General features: G+C 39.5%; 1 protein-coding gene across 1 annotated transcript; it reads right to left on the reverse strand.

Annotated features, from left to right (window-relative positions):
* Positions 1-16,540: 16,540 nt before the first annotated feature.
* LOC145823816 (uncharacterized) lies at positions 16,541-19,894 on the reverse strand. The gene is made up of 7 exons (XM_082923341.1): positions 18,957-19,894; positions 18,457-18,842; positions 17,962-18,058; positions 17,570-17,875; positions 17,391-17,478; positions 17,085-17,281; positions 16,541-16,679 (listed from the first exon to the last, which is right to left on the reverse strand). Exons 1-7 carry the CDS (start codon positions 19,892-19,894, stop codon positions 16,541-16,543), a joined length of 2,151 nt encoding a protein of 716 aa, XP_082779467.1.
* Positions 19,895-20,137: the final 243 nt, after the last annotated feature.

Consider the following 20,137-nt stretch of genomic DNA (forward strand, 5'->3'; position numbering starts at 1 on the left):
TGGCCGGCTGCTTATCTAGGTTGTAGGTGGCTGGCCGGCTACTTCCCATGGCCGGCCGGCTAGGGGTCAAAAGGTTCAAGTGAATTAGTGGCCGGCCACCACAGAAAGAGGGCCTCCCATGTGTGCACAACACAGCCCTGTGGTCAAAAACTGGAGATAGTGAACCAGGAGAGAGAACAACCCACTTTTCAAAGGGGTTCAAAAGGGTCAACAACAATTACTGGCCGGCCACCAAAAATTGGTGGCCTCCCAGATGTGTGCATCACAAATATGTGGTTTGGGGTTCAAGAAAAAGGCCCAAGGATGGTCAACATTGGCTCTGAAATGAGGAAAATTGGGCGACGGAGGGCGATGAAGGGATAAAGCTGGCTGACAGAACAATTACTGGCCTCCCACCCTTTTACGGCCTTCTTACCAATGAAACAGAGGTCCCTGCCAAAAATGAACCCAAACCGATGCAAAACGAAGGTTCGGGGGCCGGAACGCGCAGTTCGAGGCCCCGAAAACTGGCTGCTAAGCACCGGGAGGTGTGTTTGACCACGAAGTCGGTCTCTCGGACCACAGTGTCCCTCAAAAGGGAGAAAATAAGATGTATGCCAAAAACTGGAGCAAATGGAGGTGGTTAGGCGGTCCTGAACCGAGGCACACGGCCAACAGCTCCGAAAAATCGGCAACCGGACTCCAAACGGGTAAAATGACCTACGACCACAAAACGTAGCCTACGGTCACTGAGAGATGATCTACGAGACCTCTCCCTCCCTTCACAAAGAGAAAACAGAGAAAACAGAGCCTGGTTCGCAAACCGAAGCAAAGCATGAAAAAGTCCGGAAGTATGGAGGCAAGGCTCGCAGTCGAGACTCTGAAACTTCTGAACGAGCACAATATGCAATATCACCAAGCGCTCAATCGGTGACGTCTGAGTCTTAAGGTCAGTCAAAAATGGGGCGTCTACAATGGGTCAGAAGTGGGGCTCAATGCTGAAACGGTGAGTGATGAAGGAGGGGTCAATACCTGGCATGTCGGAGTGGGTCCAGGAAAATACATCGTTGTGCTCAGTCAGAAGGGTCGTAAGGTCAGCCTTGGCCTGGGAGGATAGTTGGCTGCCGATCTTAGCAGTTTTTGTCAGGTTGGTGGGATCGATGGAGACCTCGACAAGCTTTTCCACTGGTTCCCCTCTGACCAGCTCATCTTCGTCCCTGACGTCGAGTCCTTCAATGATCATAGCCTCCTTCAGTTTGACTTCTTTAAGTGAAGCGACGTAACATTCCCTGGCCACAGTCTGCTCTCCCCTGACTGTGCCGACCCCAAGATCGGTGGGGAACTTGATGGCAAGATGAAAAGTGGATGTGATAGCTTGGAAAGCATTTAGGGTGGTGCAGCCGAGGATGACGTTGTAAGCAGAGGGACAGTCGACGACGAGGAAGGTGAGCAACTTGGTGGTCTGCCTTGGGTATTCCCCGATTGTGATGGGAAGATCGATGGAGCCGATGGAGGTCACCCGATCGCCAGTAAAACCGACCAATGGGGTTTGGAGAGGGGACAGACTTTCTTCCTTGATCTTGGGTTGGTGGAAGGCATTTAGGAAGATGATATCTAAAGAACTGTCGTTGTCGATGAGAACCTGTCTGACTTTGTAATTGGAGAGGAGGGCAAAGATGACGAGAGGGTCGTCATGGGGGTAACGGATGCCTGTGCAGTCGGCCTCCGTAAAGGTGAATAGCTCCATTCACTGCTTGGGCTGTTTGGAGGGTCGGTCCAATGTGGTAACTTCTTTGTCTAAGCCCTGCCTTATTTTTCTAAGTTCTGCCCGCTGAGCCGAGCAGGATGGTCCTCCACAAGTAAGCTCGCCAGCAATAACTCAAATCTCACCAACAAGGGGGGCGGGATTACCTTGTGCCCGGGGTTGCTGTAGAAGGCGATCATGACCTTGATTAGGTTGTGCGGGTTGCTGGGGAGAGGTGCGCCGGCGGTTGTTTCTGATAGGTTCAGTCCTTTGCCTCTGCTACGGCCGAGCTTCCGTGAACCAACTGAGGCGTCCCTGACGTATCAAGCCCTCGACCTGGTCTTTGAGGTTAACACACTCCTTCGTGTTATGGCCGTGGTCTTGATGAAAGCGGCAGTATTTGGACTGGTCTCACCGGTTGGAAGGAGACCGTGACAGTTTGGGCCATTTTAGGGGATAATCATGTTGAATCTGGTTTAAGACTTGTTCCATGGGGGAGTTAAGAGGTGTGTACCGTTCGAACCGGCCGGGCAATCGGACTGACGCCGGCCGGTCGGGTCGAGGTGGTCGGTCAGTATACTGAGGTGTTTGGTGGTTGTACTAGGTGTTTCTGGTTTCTGAGTCCTTCCTCTTCTCTCTAGGGTCGGGTTTCTGGCTGTAGGATCTTGTCGAGCGGCTAGGGAATCTTCGGCGTTCATGTATTTTTGGCCTTTGGAAAGTAGGTTGCCATGGAGGCCGGGGGGTTTTTGGAGAGGGAGAAAAGGAAGTCAGATGATCGTAGGCCGACCACAAACGCCGTGAGGATGACCTTGTCATCGGTTTCCACTACCTGCAGGGCTTCGGTGTTGAAGCGGGTGACGAAGCTGCGCAGTGACTCTCCCTCGGTCTAACAGATGTTGAGGAGCTAGGTTGTCGGACGCCCTTGGCGCTGGGCTCCAATGAATTGGTTGAAAAAGGAGTCTCTGAGGTGCTGGAAAGTGGAAACAGAGTCTGCTGACAGTTGACTAAACCACAGTCGAGTCGACCCCTTGAGTGTTACGGGGAAAGCCCGACACATGATTTCATCAGGGAATGCATGAAGGATCATGAGGGTTCTGTAGGTCTCCAAGTGATCGACTGGGTCCGTTGTACCGTCAAAAGAGTCGATTGTGGGCATTTTGAACTTAGGGGGTAGAGGTTTGTCCCTGATGGAGGCAACAAATGGAAAGTTGGCTGTGGTAGATGGTTTATGCTGTATGTTCTGCATGACTCCTTGGAGATGGGGCTTAATGGCTCGGAGTTCTGCATTCCAGAGAGGAATGTTGTCACCACCGGAGGGCAGCAGGGGCTGGACGCTACTGGCCTTTCCTTCGGGGGTTGGTGCAGGGACCGATGGATGCGGGGCCCGGGGTGGCAGATTTATATCCTGGAGAGGGGCTCACAAGCCTTCCAAGTTGGGTGGATGGGGCGGCTGGATAGTGTGGCTCGGGGCTCGTTCTTGGTTGGGTGGGATATCTGGAGGTGGTGGAGGGGGCATAGGAAGGTTTCTTTGGAGTAGAGCGTTAATTAAGGCTTGGTTTTGCTCGGCTAGGCGATTAATACTGCTGGTGAGCTCGGTGAAATACTGTGGTGGGTTGTTTGGATTGGGAGGGTCGGCTTGGTGGTCGGCAACATTGTGGTGAGAAGCCATGGATCTAGTCATGACCATTCACCTTGGTGGGTGGCAGGAAAGGGTTATTGGGAAAGGGTCTTCGGCGACAATGAGCACAACTGGTGCGCGGAACAAAAGGACGTTCCCACAGACGGCGCCAACTGATAATGTAGCTTGTTCCGAATAAAACGGGTCGGACTACGTTTCCCAAACTGGAGCCTGAGATACCGAGCCCACGAAGAGACCTGCACAAGAGTTCAACGGGGAACGGGGAGTCCCCCAGCGAACCCTCCGATGAGCAAGTTAGAAAGAGAGATGGAATGTAGAGATAGATTAGAGATAGAAAGCTTAACCTTCTTTTTGTCTTCGACGTCTGCTTATATCCTCTGGTAATCATTTCGTTGTCCTTTCCGACCTGTCATCTTGGCTAAAAGTCTATGCTCTAGCTTGTCTTGTTCATGGTGAGGCCGTTCTGTCTCGACGGGGAGGGGTTATCGCAATAAATGCTGTAAGGGGCTTCATTAATGGCTGATGTGCAGTGCAATAACTTTGCAAGATCTTTGTCTGCTTATGTGGCTTGTCCTTCACCTGCCACGTGTCTAAGTGTCATTTGTTCTTAAGGCTATGTTGAGTTCCAGCCACGTTGGGCTTCATTAGTTGAATTATGTACTGTGCCCTAAGTGGTGGGCTTGGATTGTTCATAGTGGTCTATAACTTTTATGGGTTTACCCATGTCACGTGTGATTTAAATGAGATAGTAATTTTTTAACTTTTTAACATTTTTATATTATGCCAAACTAGGCCTAAGTGTGTAGACTTTGTCATTAACCATCAATTAAACTGCGTCCAACGTTCAATTGCATAGCCACCACTTGAAACAGTATTTGGGTTGGTCTTGATATAATTGGAAATTCTATTATCCATAATCTCTTTTTAGGTGTACATATTTTCCATTACGATGTTTTGTAATTACTTTTTTTTTTTAATTAGAAAGTAATTATATTGAAATAAAAATAAATAATCATATAAATTAAGAAAAATAAAAATAATAAAACCTCAAGGGACTAAACAAAAAACTTACCAAAACTACAAATAGCAAAAAATAAAACCGATTAAAAAACAGTTATGATTTAGGAAAAATCATTAATCTTCTCACTGATCTGCATCAAACCTGCTGTCATCTCTGACGTTGTCTCTGTTGCCGCTGTCCCAACTCCGCCATTGTCACTGCTGTTGCTAGGGCTACTACTGTACTTCAATCACTGTCAAAAGTCAGAGTTGAAGAGAAAGAATACCCACAATAGTATGGGATACGGATTGAAAGAAGATGAAATTATTGTAACGATCAAAAATCAAAAAAATCTATTCTAAAATTGAGAGAAAAACTATCAAATCCATCGAATTAAAGTCATAAATTTCAGGCACACCTACCCCATTTATAATTGATGTCAAAAAATTTAATAATTTTTGTACAACTTGAGAAGTAGGTGTGCATCCACGAATCATATGGTGATAAGGCTTGGTCATTCCAAATCTTCTTTGACTTGTCTAAAAAGAGGTTCAATCATAGTGGGAACAAAGGACAAAATACAATCAGATTCGTCATTTAAGTAGTCGTCACTTGTCCGTGTTCATGTTCACCGCTCTTTCCTGGATAATTCCCAATGTTTGGCACTTTTTCACATAACTAGATTAAAATAGACTTTGCCTCCCTTTGCGAAGTGAGTTGGTTTTTTAATTTTTTTAATTTTTTTGACTATTTTAATTTGGATTAAAAAGTTTAGTTTGGGAATGATTTTTTTATTTTTTTGATTTTTTTTGTGAGAGAAGAATGTAATGATTATGAGTTGAATGTGATATTTTATTTTTTGTGGTTAAAATAGTCTATTTTATCTTTTGTGATTAAAATAGAAAAAAAAAACTCCGTTTAGCTCTTGCCAAACGGAGCCTTCGAATCAATTGATTGATTTCACACAAAAGACTAATGTTATGGCAAGAGCCTTCGAATCAATTGATTGATTTCACACAAAAGACTAATGTTATGTTTCAGGAAACAAATATAGGTAAATTATAAATACAATTATTGATATTTATTTAAAATATAAATTGTTCTTTGTGGTTTGAAAAAATTATAAATATTTCACTGTCTGAATTTTTTATTTAACAGAATTAATTAAAAAAATAAAATTTCTAAATTGTCTCTTATATAATAATAAAATTATTTGAATTATTAATTGAAATAAAATTTTAATATCATTAAAAATTGTTTATTAACTTGATGATTTATTAATAAAAGGACTTATTTGTTATGAAATTAAAAATTTTATGGGGCATATTGTAATTTATAAAACTACAAGGGATAATTCGTAATGTAAATAAATCTCAGGCGGTGTGTTTGTAATTTACTCAAGAAATATTAAAAAAAATTAAATATTAATAATTATTACATTTTATGCTGATAAAAATAATATTTATTGCATTTTATTGACTTTTCTTTCTTAATTTTCTTTTCTTTTGTTTTCATTTTTTTTTCCCCGTATTTTCTTTGGTCATAAGGTGGTGTTCTATTCACACGCCAAATTTTGACATATTTCTCTCATTCACAACGAACTTACAAATTGCATTTTAATTTTAATTTTAATTTTTTTTTTTTTTTTTTTTTTTTGTGAAACAAATAAAAGAAGTACCTAGTACACCAATAAAGTAACATTACTAAAATTTAACATTTTGATATTATAATAAAATCAAATTTTAATTTTGACAATCCATTTTACCATTAGCATTGGAGATGCCCAAATAGGTCTCACCATTTATGATTTTTGTTAATATTGTGGTGATACATCACACAATAATTAAAATAAGATAATAAAATAAGTTATAATAATAATAATAATAATAATAATAATAATAATAATAATAAATTATTTACAATACTATACGCTTAGAAAATCATTTAGAAAAATACATCTTTCAATTGTAATTATTTTAAGCGAAACCCACATTTCACTCCTTTTAAATACACATCATACGCCTCGTTTGTAAAAATTCAATTTTTTAATTTTTTTTTTTATTTTTAAATCATAACATTTCCATAAATTTATTGCGCCTTTATCTATTCAATAGTTGTTTCTAGCGTCTGTGCCTCTTACATCAAAAGTCATGGATTCCAATCTTAATTTTTTTTTTTCAATTTTTTTTTGGCCCATCTATGTAGAATGATTTGGCGAGTTAAAAAAATAAGTAATTTATTTAAGTGGGTATTTTAGAAAAATATTTTCAAATTAGTAATAAACTTTACAAATATTAAAAAGAAAAATTGTAGCTCCCCAAAATAAAAACAATGATCCAACTCCAAATACTAGTACAAAGCGGTATAAATAAGATAAGAAGTTTTCATTAATCAGAGTTAATGTACAAAATGTGACACATGCGATATACATTTATAAATCGTTCATCATGAGTTTACAGCATGTGTTACAAGAAGTAATAAGGAATGAAAACTAAACAGCTATTCTTATGCCCTAAAGGCTTACATCTTCCCAAGACCGTGCTTGGTTACAACAAAATCAGTCATAAGCTCCATATAAATAAAGCCCTAGGCTTGTAAAAAGTAAATATAAAATAAACAAAACATTGAGTCTTTAGATCTACAGTCCTCCCAAGCTAAGCTCTTAGCGGAGGTATATCACCAGCACCTGAAAATGATTTTTCCTAAGTAGGGTGAGTCAAAACCTAATAGAAACAGTCTAACACAATATATGAATCTTAACAAAGATATAAGTATGATGTGCATGTACCATGCCTGTGATAAAATCATTCGTATTTTACAAAATCATAACATGCCAAGTTTTATCTGTCAAACCATTTTATCTCAAGTCATTCCATGTCAATTCATTTTACCTCAATTCATGAGTCTTGTCCATTTTTATCCAGACAACCCAACTGAGGCTGCAATTTAGTGGTTCTCTAACCAACACAACCATTTCACACAAACACTTCAATTTGTCATTTTACCGAAATTTCGTCTGCGGGAATCGGCACCTATGTATACAAGCGGTTTTCGAGACATTCACCTAGGATACACAAGGTAACTTAATTTAATGGAGTCCATCCCGTTTGGTGACAGACTGATTTTGTCTCTAAACATCAAATTTTGTGACGAAAAATTTTTATTACCACGTTTGTCGCTTATACGTTGTTGCTGAAAGTACTTGGTGACGAAAAACAGTTTCGTCACCTATTGTTCATTTTTGGCGATGAATTTTTTCGTCTCAAAATGTTGCATGTTTCGTCCTCTATAACATCAATTTTGTCGCTAAAATTAGATAATATTTTATTTTAAATGTTTTTGGCGACAAAATATTTCGTCACCAAATAGATTTTAGTGACGAAAGTTTTCCTCACCAATGATATAGATTAAGGTGACAAAAAAATTCGTTACTAAAATGAGTAGAAAAAAAAATTCTTCAATGAAAAAAAATATTTTGTCACCAAATATTTCAATTTAGCGACGAAATATTCAGTAAATGTAACGAAATTATTTGTTTGGTACTATATCATTAGTGACCAAATTATTCGTCATGTTTTTTGAAAATTAATAGCGATATTTTTTATTTCGTCGCTAATAATAATCAGATTTTTTTTAAATGGGGGTACTATTTTCAAATTAAATTTTTTCTTTTCGCGACATTTTTTATTTCATCGCTAATAATAATTAAATTTTTTTAAAATGGGGATACTATTTTCAAATTAAAATTTTTCTTTTCACTAAAAATTCCTTGCACATTTCAATAACCTGTTCAATAAAATATCTATTACAAATCAATACAAAAATCTATTCATTTTCATAAACATCACAATCGAATTTCAGTACTATCCATAAAAATACAACATCAACTGCATGCGGATTACCAAACACGTCTCCTAATATCCACAAAAAACATGTCTACTAATATCCACAAAAATACAATATCAACCACATGCGGATTACCAAACACGTCTCTTAATATCCATAGAAAACATGTCTACTAATATCAACAAAAATATAATATCAAGTGTGGATTACTAAACATGTCCTGTAATACCAACAAAAATATAAAATTTACAATGCAACCAAAACACATGTAAGGTAATATAAACAAAAACACAAAATGAGCTAGCTTCTGCTCTCCAAATTACCAAACATGTCCATATCTAATCTCGAATCTGCAAAAAAACAAAACACAAAAAAAAAGAAAAAAAAAAGAATGCAAGTTAGACAATTATTATCTTATCAATTAAATATACAATTTAACTTGCATTTTTCGACTCAGTTTTCAAATCGGGAGTCCCGTGCTAGTTCTGTAAGTTTTCACAATTTACATTGGTCCCTCCCGAGGCGTTTGAGGTGTTCTCCGGGCCTTCCTGTGCCAGTTACACGATTTTGGCCCCTGATGGCCTATTTACAAGCTTAAGTGTTGGAAAAATTCATTTTTGGACTTAGTTTTCAAACCGGGAGTCCCGTGCTAGTTTCGTAAGTTTACACAAGTTACAACGGTTGTTTCTGAGGTGATTGAGGTGTTCCTGTGGCCTTCTCGTGATTGTTTAACGATTTTGGCCCCCAATGGCCTATTTTCAAGCTTAAGAGTTGGAAAAGTGCCTTTTTTGACTTAGTTTTCAAACCGGGAGTCCCGTGTCAATTTTTTAAATTTCCAAAATTTACATTGGTCTCTCTCGAGGTGTTTGAGGTGTTCCCTGGGCCGTCTTGTGGCTGTTATACGATTTTGGCCTCCGATGGACTATTTTCAAGCTTAAGTGTGAAAAAGTGCATTTTTGGACTTAGTTTTTAAACTGGGAGTCCCGTGCTAGTTTCGTAAGTTTCCACAATTTACATTGGTCCATCCCAAGGTGTTTGAGGTGTTCCTCGGGCCGTCTCATGGCTGTTACACGATTTTGGTCTCTGATGACCTATTTTCAAGCTTAAGTGTGAAAAAATGCATTTTTGGACTTAGTTTTCAAACCGGGAATCCCGTTTTAGTTCCGTAAGTTTTCACAACTTACATTGGTCTCTCCCGAGGTGATTGAGGTGTTCCCCTGGCCGTCTCGTGGCTGTTGCACGATTTTGGCGTCAGATGGCCTATTTTCAAGCTTAAGTGTGAAAAAAGTATCTTTTTCGACTTAGTTTTAAAATCGAAAGTCCCGTGCTAGTTCTGTAAGTTTTCACAACCGACGTTGGTCCCACCTGAGGTGTTTTAGGTGTTGCCCCGGCCGTGTTGTGGCTGTTGCACGATTTTGGCCCCTAATGGCCTATTTTCAAGCTTAAGTGTGAAAAAGTGTCTTTTTCGACTTAGTTTTCAAACCGGAAGTCCCTGTGCTCGTTCCGTAAGTTTACACAACTTATGTTGGTCCCTCCCGAGGTGTCTGAGGTGTTGCCCGGGCCATCTCGTGACTGTTACACGTGTTTGGCCTCCGATGGCCTATTTTCAAGCTTAAGTGTGAAAAAATACATTTTGGACTTAGTTTTCTAACCGGAAGTCCCGTGCTAATTCCGTAAGTTTTCATAACTTACATTGGTCTCTCTTGAGGTGTTTTAGGTGTTCCCCAGGTCGTCTCGTGGCTGTCACACAATTTTGGCCTCCATTGGCAAATTTTTAAGCTTAAGTGTGAAAAGGTACATTTTTGGACTTAGTTTTCAAACCGGGAGTCCCATGCTAGTTCCGTAAGTTTCCACAACTTACATTGGTCCCTCCTGAGGTGTTTGAGGTGTTCTCTGGGTGGTCTCGTGGCTGTTACACGATTTTGGCCTCCGATGGCCTATTTTCAAGCCTAAGTGTGAAAAAGTACATTTTTGGACTTAGTTTTAAAACCGAGAGTCCCGTGCTAGTTCAGTAAGTTTTCACAACTTACGTTGGTCCCTCCTGAGGTGTTTGAGGTGTTCCCCAGGCTATTTCATGGCTGTTGGATGATTTTGGCCCTCAATGGCTTATTTTCAAGCTTAAGTGTGAAAAAAGTGTGTTTTTTGACTTAGTTTTCAAATTGGAAGTCTCGTGCTAGTTCCGTAAGTTTTCACAACTTACATTGGTCCCTCCCGAGGTGTTTTAGGTGTTCCCCATGCCGTCTCGTGACTGTTACACGATTTTGGCCTCCAATGGCCAATTTTCAAGCTTAAGTGTGAAAAAGTACATTTTTGAACTTAGTTTTCAAACCGGGAGTCCCATGCTAATTTCGTAAGTTTCCACAACTTACATTAGTCCCTCCCAAGGTGTTTGAGTGTTTCCCGGACTGTCCCGTGGCTGTTGCATGATTTTGGCCCCCGATGGCCTATTTTCAAGCTTAAGTATAACAAAAGTACATTTTTGGACTTAATTTTCAAACCGGAAGTCTGGTGCTAGTTCCGTAAGTTTTCAAAATTTACGTTGGTTCCTCCTAAGGTGTTCAAGGTTTTACAAGGGCCGTCTCGTGGCTGTTGAACGATTTTGGTCTCCGATGGCCTATTATCAAGCTTAAGTGTGAAAAAAGTGTCTTTTTCGACTTAGTTTTCAAACAGAGAGTCCTGTGCTAGTTCAATAAGTTTTCACAACTTACATTAGTCCCTCCTGAGGTGTTTGAGGTGTTCCCCTGTCCATCCCATGGCTGTTGGATGATTTTGGCCCCCGATGGCCTATTTTCAAGCTTAAGTGTCAAAAAAGTTTATTTTTTTACTTAGTTTTCAAATCAGAAGTCTCGTGCTAGTTCCGTTAGTTTTCACAACTTACTTTGGTCTCTCCTGAGGTATTTGAGGTGTTGCCCGGGTCGTCTCGTGGCTGTTGCACAATTTTGGCCATCGATGGCCTATTTTCAAGCTTAAGTATGAGAAAAATGCCTTTTTCGACTTAGTTTTTAAACCGGAAGTCCTGTCCTAGTTTCGTAAGTTCTGACAACTTACATTGGTCCCTCCCAAGGTGTTTGAGGTGTTCTCCGGGCCGTCTTGTGGCTGTTGCACAATTTTGGCCCTCGATGGCCTATTTTCAAGCTTAAGTGTGAAAAAGTGCATTTTTCGACATAGTTTTCAAACCGAAAGTCTCGTGTTAGTTCTGTAAGTTTTTATAACTTACATTTGTCCCTCCTGAGATGTTTGAGGTGTTTCCTGGGCCATCTCGTCACTGTTACAAGATTTTGGCCTCCGATGGCCTATTTTCAAGCTTAAGTGTGAAAAAGTGCATTTTTGGACTTAGTTTTCAAACCGGGAGTCCCGTACTAGTTCTATTAGTTTCCAAAACTTACATTGGTCCCTCCCGAGGTGTTTTCCATGTTCCCCGGACCGTCCCATAGTTGTTGCACGATTTTGGCCCCCGATACTGTATTTTTAAGCTTAAATGTGAAAAAAAAATGCCTTTTTAAACTTAGTTTTCAAACCGGAAGTCACGTGCTAGTTCCATAAGTTTTTACAACTTACGTTGGTTCTTCCCGAGGTATTCAAGGTGTTTCCCAAGCCATCTCGTGGCTATTGTGCGATTTTGGCCCCCAATGGCTATTTTCAAGCTTAAGTGTGAAAAAAATGCATTTTTCAACTTAGTTTTCAAACCGGAAGTCACGTGCTAGTTTCGTAAGTTTTCATAACTTACGTTGGTCCCTCCCGAGGTATTCAAGGTGTTGCCCGGGCTGTCTCGTGGCTGTTGCACGATTTTGGACCCCGATGGCTATTTTCAAGCTTAATATGAAAAAAGTGTCTTTTTCTACTTAGTTTCAAACCGGAAGTCCTGAGCTAGTTTCGTAAGTTTTCACAACTTACAATAGTCCCTCCCGAGGTGTTTAAGGTGTTGCTTGGGGCTTCTCGTGACTGTTACACGATTTTGGCCTCCGATGGTCTATTTTCAAGCTTAAGTGTGAAAAAGTGCATTTTTGGACTTAGTTTTCAAACCGGGAATCCCGTGCTAGTTCCATAAGTTTTCACAACTTACATTGGTCCCTCTTTAGGTGTTTGAGGTGTTCCCTAGGCCGTCTCGTGGCTATTACACGATTTTGTCCTACGATGGCCTATTTTCAAGCCTAAGAGTGAAAAAGTGTATTTTTGGACTTAGTTTTCAAAATCGGGAGTCCCGTGCTAGTTTTGTAAGTTTCCACAACTTATATTGGTCCCTCCTGAGGTGTTTGAGGTGTTCCCCGAGCGGTCTCGTCGTTGTTACACGATTTTGGCCTCCGATGGCCTATTTTCAAGCCTAAGTGTGAAAAAGTGCATTTTTGGACTTAGTTTTCAAACCGGGAGTCCCGTGCTAGTTCCGTAAGTTTCCACAACTTACATTGGTCCCTCTTGAGATGTTTGAGGTGTTCCCCAAGTCGTCTCATGGCTGTTACACGATTTTGGCCTTCAATGGCGTATTTTCAAGCCTAAGTGTGAAAAAGTGTATTTTTAGACTTAGTTTTCAAACCGGGAGTCCCGTGCTAGTTCTTTAAGTTTTCACAACTTACATTGGTCCCTCCCGAGGTGTTTAGGGTGTTCCCTGGGACGTCTCATGGTTGTTGCACGATTTTGGCCCCCGATGGCCAATTTTCAAGCTTAAGTCTGAAAAAAGTGTCTTTTTCGATTTAGTTTTCAAACCGGAAGTTCAGTGCTAGTTCCGTAATTTTTCAAAACTTACATTGGCCCCTCTTGAGGTGTTTGGGGTGTTCCCTGGGCCGTCTTGTAGTTTTTGCACGATTTTGGCCCCTGATGGCCAATTTTCAAGCTTAAGTTTGAAAAAAAGTGTCTTTTTCAACTTAATTTTCAAACCGGAAGCCCCGTGCTAGCTCCGTAATTTTTCACAACTTACGTTGGTCCCTCCCAAGGTGTTCAAGGTGTTGCCCGGGCCGTCTCGTGGCTGTTGTATGATTTTGGTCCTCGATGTCCTATTTTCAAGCTGAAGTGTGAAAAAAGTGCCTTTTTCGACTTAGTTTTCATACCGGAAGTCCCGTGCTAGTTCCGTAAGTTTTCGCAACTTACATTGGTCTCTCCCGAGGTGTTTGAGGTGTTCCTCGGCAGTCTCGTGGATGTTGCACAATTTTGTCCCTCGATGGCCTATTTCAAGCTTAAGTGTGAAAAAAGTGCCTTTTTCGACTTAGTTTTCAAACCGGAAGTCCTCTGCTAGTTCTGTAAGTTTTCACAACTTATGTTGGTCCCTCCCAAGGTGTTTGAGGTGTTTCCTAGGCCTTCTCGTGACTGTTACACAATTTTGTCTTCCGATGAGTTATTTTCAAGCTTAAGTGTGAAAAAATATATTTTTGGACTTAGTTTTCAAACCGGAAGTCCCATGCCAGTTTCGTAAGTTTTCACAACTTACATTGGTCCCTCCCAAGGTGTTTGAAGTGTTTCCCATGCCGTCTTGTCACTGCTACACGATTTTGGCCTGCGATGGCCTATTTTCAAGCTTAAGTGTGAAAAAGTGCATTTTTGGACTTAGTTTTCAAACCAGGAGTCCCGTGCCAGTTTCGTAAGTTTCCAAAACTTACATTGGTCCCTCGCGAGGTGTTTGAGGTGTTCCCTGGGCCGTCTCATGGCTGTTGCACGATTTTGGCACCCGATGGCCTATTTTCAAGCTTAAGTGTAAAAAAGTGCCTTTTTCGACTTAGTTTTCAAACTGGAAGTCACGTGCTAGTTCCGTAAGTTTTCACGAATTATGTTGGTCCCTCCCGAGGTGTTAGAGGTGTTGCCCGGGCCGTCTCATGGATATCGCATGATTTTGGGCCCCGATGGCCTATTTTCGAGCTTAAATGTGAATAAAGTGTATTTTTGGACTTAGTTTTCAAACCGGGAGTCTCGTGCTAGTTCCGTAAGTTTTCATAACTTACATTGGTCCCTCCCAAGGTGTTTGAGGTGTTCCCCCGGCCGTCTCGTGGCTGTTGCACGATTTTGGTCCCCGATGGCTTATTTTCAAGCTTAAGCATTAGAAAAGTTCATTTTTTGACTTAGTTTCATCCCTACATGTTGGAATAGTGCAAATTTCAAAATAGTTTTCTCATTAGGAGCCACGTGCGTAGTGCAGTGGTTGTGATTTTTCTCGGGCCTTTACATGCATATTGCACTATTTTAGTTGAAGAAGAAATTTCTACTAAATTAACATATAAACATAATATACTATCAAAATCTGAACTTTCCCCACTCTCAAAACTTCCCGTGATACCTTTCTGCCTCAAACACTCTATGATACTTTGTATCTTCTTGCTTTGTTTCTTTTCTGACTGTTCAAACCTTGTAATTTGTTCATTTTGTTGTGCTATTTGCATCTCGAGGCGTTGAAATGGTCACTTTTTTCAGCAGCTGCAACAATTGTATTCACAGAAGAAGAAGGCCTCATGCTGAGTCCTTTCACATAACCTGGCGTTGGCTTAAGCACCTTAACTGACAACTCCTCTGCGGTCAAGGGGATCACACTATTCTGCGAGAGGTGTTCTTCTTGCGTCTATATCACGTTGTCCTATTAATTTGAAATAAATCAAACAAGTATTAGTTATTCTACCCTACACAGCAAAATAAATAATTTTATCAAAATTGAAAGACATTGCCTTGTATATACATAATTAACTTGGCCCTCTGATGAAATCCATTCATGCGTGTCCGAATTATAGTAGATGGATTTGTAAAATTCTACTAAATCGAGTACTTTTCCATTTGCAATTATCTGCTTCATTTGTTTTTCAATGTTATTTCAATATTTAAATAACAAAGCGTACTAATCCAATAAAATAAATTAGTAGAATGCACTGAGCTGTGTACCCTGACCTGGATTGATTTTGATCCACATCAATGTTTTTTTTTCATTTGCATCCTATTATTCACATTAGCTAGTGATTGTTCCTACACAATTGAAACACCATTAAAAACAAGAAAAGATAACATTAGTAAGAAGAAACTTAATTTTTGATAATTAACATATATAAAACATTTTACCTTGAATTTTTGACTATTCCACTTGTCAATTAGAGATGTCCACTGATTAAGAGTAACTCTTGCAGGTGGGTGGCTTCTCTCGTAATCCTCCCCTCTTGCATCCTTAAGTTGCTTGTATTGTTTGTGCAACTTATAGGTGAAACCACTCAATCACTTACCAAACTGTGTGTCTAAAGCCTTTGCTACATCAGTCCGATTGCCTCGTAGATCAAACTGATCCTGCAAAATAAAAATAAAAAAGAACCAGAGCCTAAACATGAAAACCATAGCTAATTAAAGTATAAATCAAAACAATAGTCCAAAAGAATATGTTCAAAACAAAGTATAAATCAAGAAATGAACAGTCATATCCTTTTATTTGAAGCCTTATCATAAACAACGCCACAACTTCAAAGACACCTCTATGTTTCATCACTAGCGTCTGGAACATCAGTGGACACGTGTCGGGCCACGACCACGTCTGTCATGTGATGTTGTAAGGACATAATATTAATTGAGTTAGTAAGTAAACAAATGCAAGTTAAACCTTAAAAACAACTTTGCAAACTTACCAACGCTGCTAGATGCAGTCACCTCGTGCTCAGGTTGCACATTATGAGGTGGTAAGGGTTGGGTACCGACCTCCTGACTTAGGGGATCCATCCTTTCCTCTGGGGTGAGAGTTAATAGCCATGAATGAGACTATAAACGGAGTCCTGGTCCCATCTCGTGTTCTTGAAATAACATAATCAAATAGTAAAAATGATATTTAACGCAGTTAAAATATATTTTAAAAAAGATATGATGTGTAAGATATGTGAAGAAGAATGTAAATAGTAAAGACATGTTCACACCCAAATATAAAATAATGTGTATAATACCTCGCGGTCAAAAGAACCCAATGACTCATCATCATTGTCATCCTCACTCTCTGAAGGGTTATACTCAACATCATCATCTACCTCAACCCTAATTCCCTTTTCCCTTGCATTTGCACATTTGGGTTGAACCGCACTCACTAAAGAATTTGTAATATTCTTCACTCCAAGATTGTTAATTATCTCACAGTTCTCCTTGATTCGCTTATTTCTTTGTTTCTCGTATTCTGTTAGCTTCTTAGTTCTCAAATCACCTGATTTCAACCATTGTTTTTTGCCTCGGACCATTTTCTACAACTATATAACATAATTCAACTTTAATTGAAAAATATAGACAATGTCATCATGCACCATTAAATAAAAGAAGAAAAAGAAAGCAACATAAACATATAAGATAAAAATTACATTAATTAATAACATCTGTTCAAAAATAAAGTATAAAATAAAAATTACACATAATAATCCATATCAGGATCCATATCAACATTAGGAATGTTATGTTCTTCATCTCCTTCATCATCTATATTCTCTTCCATTATCTCATCTAATGATCCTACTTCCGAAATAACATTGAATTCGACATCATCTCTACAGTATCAAACAATTGGGTCAATGTCAATTGGAACAATATCAGTAATGTTTTCTTGTTGGAACACATCATTATTTTCTGAAGGATCCAATAATTCTCCATCACTAGTGTCTGGAACATCAAAGACACCTCTATGTTTCACCCTTTGTACAACATTCCAAGGTTCACCCAATTTGGTGCCATTTATATAGAAGACTTGCTTAGCTTGACTAGGTAGGATAAATGGGTCAGATTGGTACCACTGACTTTTCACGTCAATGCTTGTGCAATATGTATCAAATCATATTGTTCTGTTTCTACTAGTGTTATCGGTGTTGTACCATTCACACTGGAACAAAACAACCTATTTATCACATATGTAGTCAAATTTCAAAACCTTGCACAAGTAACCATAGAAGTCATACAATTTTCCTTCGCGATCCCCTTGTGTAAGCACACCACTATTCTGACTCGTACGACGGTTGTCTAGATCTCGAGTATGGAACCGGCTGCTATTGATTATGCAACCTGAGTACTCTTTCACTAGCAAATTAGGACCATTTGCTAATGACCACAATTCATCAGTTGCCTTTGATGACTCTTCCAGTCTCAATCTATTTATCTACAATTACATGTAACAAACAATAAGTAAATAATTTATAAATGACGACATTTTATAAAACTTTAATTTTGTTTAAGTTGTAAATGTCAAAAAATTATAAATGTTTTACCCTTTCTTTGAACCACTTGGAAAATTCTTGTCGTTGTATGTGGGTTATGTTATGTCCAACTTGAGTTTGTAACAGATTTTTATGTTCCCTACTAAAAAAAAAAAAAAAAAAGAAGTGATTACTATGTAGTTCCGAAAATAAAAAAGCTAAGCACAAATATAATTCAATGAAACACATACTCCAAATACTTCTCTATCTCCGGGCTATTGTACAACACAAACCAATGAGCAATATCACGAATTTCTTGAGACATTTCAGCATCCCGTGTGATTCGACCAATTGGATGTGCAGTTTCTGTGAATACTGTTAACCCTTGTTGACGTTCACCATGATCTTTATTCCGTTTTGGTCGATTATGCACGGTTTCAATCCCATCAACATACATTGAACAAAAAGTAATGCACTCTTTGACAATGTAAGCCTCGGCAATTGAACGTTCTAGTCGAGCTCGGTTGGTCACATATTTTTTTAATGCTCCAAGAAACCTTCAAGAGAGAACGAATTAGGAGTATAGTTACATATGCAACACACTTACGCAAATCTCATTTACAAGTATAAGTGTAAAACATACCTTTCAATTGGGTACATCAATCGATATTGTACGGGTCCTCCAAGAATAGCCTGACGAGGCAAACGAACAGCCAAGTGGATCATCACATCGAAGAAGGCTGGAGGAAAGATCTTTTCAAGCTTGCATAAAATGTGTATTATATGTTCCTCTAATTTCTGCAGTTCGCTCCGCCTTAGTGTTCTAGAGCATAGGTCATGGAAGAAATTACCTAACTCAAAAAGTGTTGTGCTAATTTCTTTATCCACGTAACCACGCATTCCAATGGGAAGAATTCTTTGTATCAGTATATGGCAGTCGTGGCTTTTTAGCCTGTTAGTCTATCATTTTTTGCATTCACTGATTTGGATATGTTTGTCACGTACCCATCTGGATACTTGACAGTTTTTAAAAATTCAAAGAAACCCTCCCTCTCTACAGGTGTCAATGAAAAGTTTACTCGAAGCTTGACATATGACCCATCGGGTCATTGTGTTAGCCATAGCTCTTTCCTTATACCCATATCTTCCAAGTCTAACCGTGCCTTGTCTGTGCCCTTGTTCTTTCCATCAATGCCTAACATAGTTCCGAAAACATTTTCACTAAAATTTTTCTCCACATGCATGACATTAATGTTATGTCGAAGTTTTCGCTTCTTCCAATAGGGTAACTCATACAAGATGCTTACCTTTGTCCAATTAGGTGCTTGACGGGGCCTTTTTCTATTACTTGGATGCTTTCCATATATGACACCTGTTACGTTGTCCAACTGGTCTTGTATCTTTTCCACCGAAAACTCCAAAGATCTCTTCCCTTTCTCAATCTTACCATTGTAAGCCCTACTCTTTTGCCTTTCTGGGTGGTCCTCAGGCAAGTAACATTGATGGTTAGTGTAGCCCGTCTTACTTCTCAAAGATTCAAAATACGGTTCATCATTGCAAGTGTAACAAGAATAATGATCCTTTGTTCTCTAGGCAGATATGTCACCAAATGCAGGCCAATCGTGTATTGTCCACAACAAAGCTGCATCCATTCCAAAAGTCTCATTATTGGAGGCATTGTAAGTTAATGCACCATTTGTCCATAACTCATTCAACTCATCCACCAATGGTCGCATGTAGATGTCAATATCAATCCCTGGTTGCGATTCTCTAGGAATACGTAATGACATCAAACAAAATGGATCCTTCATAACCAACCAAGGTGGCAAGTTGTATGAAATGAGTATGACGGGCCACAAACTGTAAAAGTTGTTCATGGTTCCAAAAGAGTTAAACCCATCAACAGCCAACCCTAGCCTCACATTTCGAGGCTCCAAGGCAAACTTGGGATGTTGTGCATCGAATTCCTTCCACTCATCACTTTCAGCGGGATGCTTCAATATCTCGTCATCCACTCGTTTGTCTTTGTACCATCTCATGTCCTCAGCCCTTTTCCTTGACATGTACAATCTTTTCAACCTTGGTGTCAAAGAAAAGTACCGCAACACTCTATGGGGGATCGTTTTATCCCTTCCACGATTGATCTTGTATCTAGATGTCTTACCAGTTGGACATTTATCTAGTGTTGCATTCTCCTTCCAAAATAATACACAATCATTTGTGCAAGCATCAATGAGCTCATATGACAAGCCCAAGTCACGTAGTATTTTCTTAGCTTCATAAGTGGACTTTGGAATCAAATTTCCTTTCGATAAAAGTCTACTTAAAAACTCTAGCATCATATCAACAGACTTATTGCTCCAATGATTTGTTACCTTCATATTAAGCACCTCGATCACAAACTTCAACAAAGTATAATTTGCACAATTTGGGAACACCTCAAGCTTGGCATCTGTCAACAACTGATCAAAAGTTCTCACTTCCTCCCCTTGGGTTGTATTAGTTGATTCCCCTCTTATTCGATCTTCCACTAAGGCTTCAATACCACCTACAATTTCATCACCATCAAGTCGCATCTCGTCATCATGGTAAGCCTCGTTTGAAACATAGGGTTCCCCGTGCTAGTGCCATATAGTGTAAGTTTGCATAATCCCATATTGGAGCAAATGAATTTCCACATTTTGAAGATTTTGTCTCTAAACATTCACACACTTTATACATGGGCACAAAATATTGCCATTCTAGTCTAAAACCCCCATTGCAAATTGAAGAAATAACTTGGTCCCATCATTATATGGTTTACTCATCCTTCCATCAGC

This window comes from Camellia sinensis, chromosome 4 (genome assembly GCF_055761805.1).
Source record: "Camellia sinensis isolate YWXY chromosome 4, ASM5576180v1, whole genome shotgun sequence".
NCBI classification, from domain to species: domain Eukaryota; kingdom Viridiplantae; phylum Streptophyta; class Magnoliopsida; order Ericales; family Theaceae; genus Camellia; species Camellia sinensis.

Excerpts from the sequence above, each read along its gene's own strand:
- LOC145823816 (XM_082923341.1), bottom strand. The coding sequence starts at position 19,894 with ATGCGACTTGATGGTGATGAAATTGTAGGTGGTATTGAAGCCTTAGTG. Across the intron at positions 18,843-18,956 it reads TTTGGAATGGATGCAGCTTT|TAAGACGGGCTACACTAACC; the intron begins GTTGTGGACAAT and ends ATCTTTGAGAAG. Across the intron at positions 18,059-18,456 it reads GTTAGACTTGGAAGATATGG|CCTTCTTCGATGTGATGATC; the intron begins GTATAAGGAAAG and ends TCTTTCCTCCAG.